This window comes from Anarrhichthys ocellatus, unplaced genomic scaffold, assembly GCF_004355925.1.
Source record: "Anarrhichthys ocellatus isolate YVR2014 unplaced genomic scaffold, GSC_Weel_1.0 scaffold12, whole genome shotgun sequence".
Classification (NCBI taxonomy): Eukaryota; Metazoa; Chordata; class Actinopteri; order Perciformes; family Anarhichadidae; genus Anarrhichthys; species Anarrhichthys ocellatus.
The window spans coordinates 8,962,380-8,970,040 of record NW_022280042.1 but is presented as its reverse complement, the minus strand read 5'-3'; the positions used below and the strand labels follow the sequence as shown (position 1 = coordinate 8,970,040).

Here is a 7,661-nt window from a genome sequence, read left to right as displayed (position 1 = left end):
TGTGTATGTGACAGTCACCTATAATAATATGTAATATATTAGTTGATCTGCAAAGAATCCAACTAAAGTTATACAATAAATGTCGTGTAGAGGTATATATTAGTATAACATGGGAACACTCAACATATAGTACTTTTAGCATAACAAAAAGTATAGACTACTAAATGTCCTGAAATTTCCCTCCAAATCCGGCACCATGGTAAGACAATTGTTACATTTAAAGATGTTAATGCATAACAAATGATAACGTCACCATAAGACTGAGCCCAGCCCCTTTACGGTATCACAGGAGGCTGACGACAGGTACTCACAATGTATACAGGGAGGGTGTGATCCATCCCCAGACTGTTTTATGGAGACGAACGATGGGAAAACAAAGGCAAAATAATTTTTTAAGACAACCTGAACTTCATTTTTTACATAATCTGTGATGTATTTCTGCTGATTGAAATGGAGCCGAGGAGAGATTTCACGCTGATTTCAGCGCTTTGCTGCTGCTGGATCTGCATCCACTCCGGTGAGTGTGACGGTGAAACCGCAGCTTAAATGATGTGATTTCAATCATGCTGATATTTAACCTACAGGCTACTAAAGTAGCATTCAAATGTTGTCCTATCACGACTTTAGCCTATACTTTTTGGGACTTTATAATATTTGTATAGTATTCAACCTCCTGTTGTATCACAAAGAAACGTCTGTGCGTAATTTTCAAATTCCTTCAACAATCTTATTGTCATATTTTTGCAGTACAATTATGAAACTCACCATTGTTCTTATTTCTATCAGGACTTATAAGGATGATTTTGCTATTTTATTTTATATATACAGGACCTAAAGGCATCATTTACAGTACTAAACATAATCAAAACCAAATACAATTTTTTTCAATTCAACATGGAACCTTTACATATAAAGACAAAAAAATATATAAAATGTAAAAAAATAAATCAGTACACAATTAAAATAAGATGTTCTGCATAAAACGTAAGCATGACACAAAATAAAAGCATTAAGTAGACAATAACAACAAAGATGCGACATTACAGACATACATGATTTAGTTATTTTGCAGTAGGTATTAATCATTTTCAAGTAGTATATTCAAGTAGTATATTCTTACAAACAATCTTATTTTATTTCACCATATTCCATATTAAAAAATATTTTACCATGAATTTCATCCTTCTAAAACTCTCTACAACCATTTAAAATGACATTAAAAATGTTTTTTTTATATTATGCATTCATTTTAGTTCAACTGAATAATAAACAAGATGTGATCCTTGATGTTGACGTGACGATGAATGTTATAAAAACCTTTACAAACTATTTGCCACAGTTTCCTTTAAACAGTTTAGAATTGTTCTGCACCTGAGAATTGAGCAGAATAATCTGTTTTAAATTCAATCTGCAGAAAAACAAAAACTGCAGCACAATGCAATGAGATGTTTCTGCTCCACTGGCAGAGCCTCACCTGAAACATCATTTGGTTGGTTATAAATAGACAATATAATCACAGAAACTGGCATTACACACGTTTGCACAGTGTGTGCTCTTGGCTGGCTGTTTCCTACTCTGGATAATCCTAAATTGCTTGTCGGTGATGCCAGGTTGCCAGAGAGTTCAAAGCTGTGTGTTCAGAGAAGACCGAGGGAAGAAGAGCTGCTCGTGAAGTGAACGGGAAAAGAAGATGTGTACATTTCTTACTACTGTTCATTTAACCTGGAAGACAAATCAAATCTCCTCTGACACAAAAGGTCGAACACTGAGGATTAAAGAGGTTTATTGCAATAATGAAATCACGAGTCTAATGAGCGATGACTGACAGAAAACAAAATCAAGTTTCAGTTGTGCCAAGAACCGTCTGGATTTATTGCATTATTAACATTTCTGTGAGAAATGCTTGGTCTCGCTCTCATAAACTCTTTAATAACTAACTCTCTCATAACGCAGTCTTCACAGTGTTTATGAGTTGTAACTAAAGGCTTCACTAAATCATTTGCTCAATAGATCATAAGCTCTTACTATTTACAACGTTTGGATGATTAAATAAAGTAGATAAGAATATCCTTCGCACCCTTGTGTCTGTATGGTGAATATGAAGCTCAGCTAACCAAACTATAGCCCTTCACCTGCAAAATGTCACACAATGAGATACGTACCAACCACAAAGAGACACAAAACGACCACAAAGAGACACAAAACAACAACAAAAAAGAGGCTAAACAACTATAAAGTCTGTGTGTGTTGCTCCTGTTGTTGGATTTTAGTGTGTTTGGATTGAAGTACAAATCAGGGACAGATAAGTGATGTCCCTCGTCTCCGTCTCCGTCCGTCAGTGCTGGCTGAAGACTGGAGCCGCGTCCACACTGAGGACGAGCTCTTCAGGAGCTTGTTTGGCAGCTACAGCAAGTGGACGCGTCCGGCTCGAAACATCACCGACGTGGTCATCGTCAAGTTCGGCCTCTCGATCGCACAGCTGATAGACGTGGTGGGAACACCCAAAAAAACTGACCACCGCTTCAAAAATATAAAGATATATCAAAGTTATTGCTGCTTTCTAAATATTGTGCTGTTCATAAACAATCATTCTCACATATGAGAGTCTAATAAGAAGAAGAATTCCTTCTAAACCAGTTGTTTTTGTCAATGTTTGGATCAAAAACAGGACGAGAAAAATCAGATGATGACGACCAACGTGTGGCTGAAACAGGTATGGAAGAAACTGACCTGTGATTCAATACTTTGCACCAATATTCATCTCTTTGATTTGGCCTTTCTTGTATGAAAACTATGAAACTGCTTATTGTCTTAAAAACCGTGTCGGTTTTGGCAGGAATGGACCGACTATAAGCTGCAGTGGAGTCCGTCCGACTTCGACAATGTGACGTCCATCAGAGTCCCCTCTGAGCTCATCTGGGTGCCGGACATTGTGCTGTACAACAAGTACAAAACATTCAGCAGCTAACAACTGCAGCTGCACAAATCTAGTAGAAAGATGGAGTGAGAACAAGAGGAAATCATACGGTTAAAGGACAAAAACATAAGTTTTGAAGGAAGTTTGTTGAGGAAGTTTTGTTAGTTAACTAAACTAAAGTTTACAAGTGAAGGGCACACTTTATACAGTTTGCTTCTTGCCCAAAAGCAGTTTGTTGCCATTTTTCCGAATACAAGGAAGGCTGTGTCACAAGCACAGACAGCCAAGGACACACTTAAACAGGCACGACTTTGGATTTCTGTAGGTGGAACTGGAAATTACCTGTAGTGATCAATTACCCGCTTGATCCATAACAATGTCCTCGTCCACTGAAGAGCGTGTGAGTGAGGGAAGGTCACTTATATGGAGCCAAACAGCTCGATTGTATTTCCCTGCACACCAATTGGTGATAAATGCAAATCATCCTGTTGAATAAAGGACCCTGATTGCATTGCATCTGTGCAGCGATCTTGCATCACACAGTTTTAGTCAAAGTCTGGCTTCCTCCCCTCGGGGCCCCGAGGAAGTATTAATCCTTAATGTTGTCTGGATGGAGAGTAAACTTTCTCCCGCGTCAGCATTTGTGCAAATGAGCTTGCATCATGAATGCAGCGTGGTTAACATTCGGTTGATCAATTATTAAAAGAGTAAAAGGGGCATCGCTCAAGGTTTAATTATTCAGATTTTGAGTTTGAAACGCAATAAGACGGAAACTTTGGAGCCTTGCTGAACAAAATAACGACAGAAAAATCATCCTTTTTATCCAGATGATACCTCAACTTTGCTGTCTTGGTATTGGTGTCAATTTTCAATACTTTTTGCTTGTTTTTCGTGTCTCAAATGCTATGCTTCCTCCCCTCATCCTCTTCTTTTTCCAGTGCAGACGGAGAGTTCACCATCACCCACATGACCAAGGCCCATCTCTTCCACACCGGTCGTGTCTGCTGGGTTCCCCCGGCCATCTACAAGTCCTCCTGCTCCATCGACGTCACCTTCTTCCCTTTCGACCAGCAGAGCTGCAAGATGAAGTTCGGCTCCTGGACGTACGACCGCGCCAAGATCGACCTGGAGCCCTTCGAGAACACGGTGGACCTGAAGGTTCTTTTCATTTTGAGTTTGTGCCATTTAGACACAATTGGCGCCTCCGTTCTGTCGTGGTTTGCCAGCTCTGCCTCTTTACCTTCTCTTGTCTTCGGTCCACACATGCTCCTTTCTAACATTTTGTTTTGCAGACGGATGCCAGCTAAATGTTCTGGCTGCTTACTTTTTAATTAACAAAATAGTTTTCAGCACGTTGGATTGCAGAATTAACTTCTGGAGAAAACAAAATGCATGAATACTTTTTCCTGGAGCGATTTCTGAGGTTTTCTTATCTGTGTTTTACATTCCTATTCTTCTGCACTGAAATATACTGACATCAGTCACCACTCTGGTCCAGAGGGACATCTCTTCCCATCAATTGAATGGATTGTCATGAAATTTGTTGCAGATATTCATGGTTTAAAGAGGATGACTTGTGTGATTGTTTGACTTTTTCTCTAGCGCCTCTGTGTCTTGACAAATACTGGATGGTCATGATTTCCAGGAAATTAGTACAAACATTCATGTTCCTCTTTGGTGATCCATTCACTTTTCAGCCAGCGTCATTATCAGGTTGGGTGCATCCTCTGTGGACCATGAATGTCTGAACAATATCTTTCGTCAATCGATCAAATATTTTCATCCCTAGGATTACTGGGAGAGCGGAGAGTGGGCGATCGTCAACGCCGTGGGAACCTACAACACCAAGAAATACGACTGCTGCCACGAGATCTACCCCGACATCACCTACTACTTCGTCATCCGCCGCCTCCCGCTGTTCTACACCATCAACCTCATCATCCCCTGCCTCCTCATCTCCTTCCTCACCGTCCTGGTCTTCTACCTCCCGTCGGACTGCGGCGAGAAGATCACGCTGTGCATCTCCGTGCTGCTGTCGCTCACCGTCTTCCTGCTGCTCATCACGGAGATCATCCCGTCCACGTCGCTGGTCATACCGCTGATCGGGGAGTATCTGCTCTTCACTATGATCTTCGTCACGCTGTCCATCGTCATCACCGTGTTCATGCTGAACGTGCACCACCGCTCGTCAGAGACTCACACCATGCCTCGATGGGTTCACGGGCTTTTCCTGTCGGCGGTGCCTCGCTGGCTGTGCATGAAGCGTCCACAACACGGTGTCAGGCCTGCAAGGTGAGCAAACAAAGAAGGCCTCGGGCTCCGCAGAGTGAAGCCGATTCTCTCTCCTGGCCAGCAGGGGGCGACTCCTCTGGTTGTATAGAAGTCTATGAGAAAATGACTCTACTTCTCTCTTGATTTATTACCTCAGTAAACATGAGTTTAAGTTGATATGGTGAATGCTTGTTTACACATCCAGCAGAGCAACATTATGCTTCATTAGGAGTCTTGTTTGTGTCCAACTGATGAATTTAGGTCAAATATTCTCTCTCTGTTAGCTCTGTTTCTGGTCTCCACCGACTCCTGAGGAAAACATCTGTCTCTTTAGCTGTCTCTTCTATGTTCACCAGCTAGACTCTAACTGTGTCTGCCTGCTCTTTGCTTTGTTGCCTCAGGCTGCACCACCTGACTGATAAACTCCTCCCCGTCCGGACTCCAGGCCCCGCCCACATCTCATCCACCTGGGTCACTCAGGAGTCTGACATCGATCTTTATGATTCCCAGGAGGACGCCAGAGATGAAACGCACTACTGCGATGTCCACGGTTACACAGACGCAGATAATCTGGGGAGGTTTGGGGTGAAGGTAGCTGGCCGGCCGAGGATTTCTCCCCTCTCTCCTCCTCTCCCTCCATCTCTGGGTTACATCCTCCTCCCACAGAGACTCTCCCCACTCAGCTTGGACTGGGACACCCCTCCTGTGGAGCATGGTTCGATCCAGGGCCCTATGGCCTCCGCTCTGTCTCCTGCGGTGGTATCGGCCCTGGAGGGGGTCACCTACATCGCAGAGCATCTCAGAGCCGAGGAAGCAGACTTCTCAGTGAGTGCTGACGTGGTGACAGGAAGTGATTTATTTCAACTCCTGTCTAATCTTCTTTTTGTCTTTTCCGTCTCTACAGGTGAAGGAGGACTGGAAGTATGTCGCCATGGTTGTGGACCGGATCTTCCTCTGGATGTTCATTATAGTGTGTCTGCTGGGGACCGTCGGGCTCTTCCTGCCTCCGTGGCTCTCTGGGATGTTCTAGAACCAAACTGGAAATCAGAAAGAATTAATAACGCAATTAATCTGCATGTTTGCCTCAAACGATTATCAAAATTGTTGTTTCAGCTGTAGCACAAAATAAAAAAAATAATGTAACTTCTTTTCTTTCAAACAAGTTGATTAATAAATCTTTCATGTTCTTTTTTATACTGTGTATGTCTTTTGATTTCAGCAGAATATAGTTTTTCTGAGTCTTAGCTGAAAAGATGATGCCAAAGTCAATCAGTCAATATTAACTGAAGAAAAAAGTGAAGTGAAAACTGTCAAAAGGTGTGTGGAAGACTGAAAAGAAAGAAGTATCAGATGTAACTGATCCTTGTGTTACTAAAGCAAGGTGGGAAGATGTTCACGCCGACTAGAAAACAACACACTTACGTAGCATTTAGGAGAAAAATCCAAACTGAAGCATTTTCAGCTGCAGACTGAATGAGGACACTTGAACACAAGAAGCTGTCAATCATAAGATACTTCGTCTTCTCTTGTGTCTCCTCCATTAGCATCCACATGATGTATTCAGCTCAACAATACTTTGCACTTTCCTTTGCAGGCCTCAATTCAAACATACAATAACAAACTTAAAACATGCACAACACTGCATGTGTGGAATATCTTTAACTCATTTTGTTTTGATGCTAAGTTGCTAACTAGCCTAAGAAAGATGTGTATTGCCTTACTGAAAACGTGCAGCCTCATATTGTGTTCATAGCGTGGAGTATGTATATAATAGGATTTTAAAAGCACAATATAAGGTGTTTTCTCAGCTAATTAAATTGTAAAAAGTTGGGCCAACTTTTTTTAAGACACAAATCTGAGTCACAAGATTATGTTTATCCAGTGTTTTCCAATGAATATTAATAATCAGGTGTTTTATCCAGAAAAGCGAGAGACACCCACAGAAACGAATAGGTTTGTTGAAATATTTACAACATGCTCTCAGTGTTACAAGGTCGACATGTGACAAACACACTGGCCTTACAATGAATCAAACAGAGCAGTCTAAAGGTCGAGGGCTTGTTAGAAGAATCTCATAAATGAAAAATTGGACATTTTATACTTTAATCACAATTTCTCAGAAAAGATAAAACTCTGAACAACACATAAGAGAGATTCTTCCAGAATGCACGACAGAGACACTTTTTGATAACTTCTCCTGCGTCGCAGTGGCAACAACAAAAAGAGGAAATAAATCCAAATGTGCAGCATGCTGTCATCCGTTTTTTGGGCCGACACTATCAATCATGTGAGTGTTTGCTCATCGTGTCACATCATACACACTTTTTAATCAAAGTAGCACAAAAAAAAAATCATTAAAAAACTTTTGACAACAAATGCACTCCTTGTTGTAAGTGGGTGGAGCAGTGTGAAGTGTTTGCACTACGGGCCGATAAAGCGGAGAGGACTCTTCACCAAACTAAGGCCAACTAAA

The 7,661-nt window shown here is 41.4% G+C and overlaps 1 protein-coding gene across 1 annotated transcript; it reads left to right on the top strand.

Annotated features, from left to right (window-relative positions):
• The first annotated feature begins 334 nt into the window (after positions 1–334).
• Positions 335–6,336, top strand: LOC116385944 (neuronal acetylcholine receptor subunit alpha-2-like). Its single transcript, XM_031851771.1, has 8 exons — positions 335–517; positions 2,340–2,491; positions 2,669–2,713; positions 2,837–2,946; positions 3,856–4,075; positions 4,707–5,209; positions 5,590–6,013; positions 6,093–6,336. The coding sequence occupies exons 1-8, from the start codon at positions 451–453 to the stop codon at positions 6,216–6,218; spliced, it is 1,647 nt and encodes a 548-aa protein (XP_031707631.1). The 5' UTR covers positions 335–450; the 3' UTR covers positions 6,219–6,336.
• The last annotated feature ends 1,325 nt before the right edge of the window (positions 6,337–7,661 follow it).

Excerpts from the sequence above, each read along its gene's own strand:
- LOC116385944 (XM_031851771.1), top strand. The coding sequence starts at position 451 with ATGGAGCCGAGGAGAGATTTCACGCTGATTTCAGCGCTTTGCTGCTGC. Across the intron at positions 2,947-3,855 it reads GACATTGTGCTGTACAACAA|TGCAGACGGAGAGTTCACCA; the intron begins GTACAAAACATT and ends TTCTTTTTCCAG. Across the intron at positions 4,076-4,706 it reads AGAACACGGTGGACCTGAAG|GATTACTGGGAGAGCGGAGA; the intron begins GTTCTTTTCATT and ends TTTCATCCCTAG.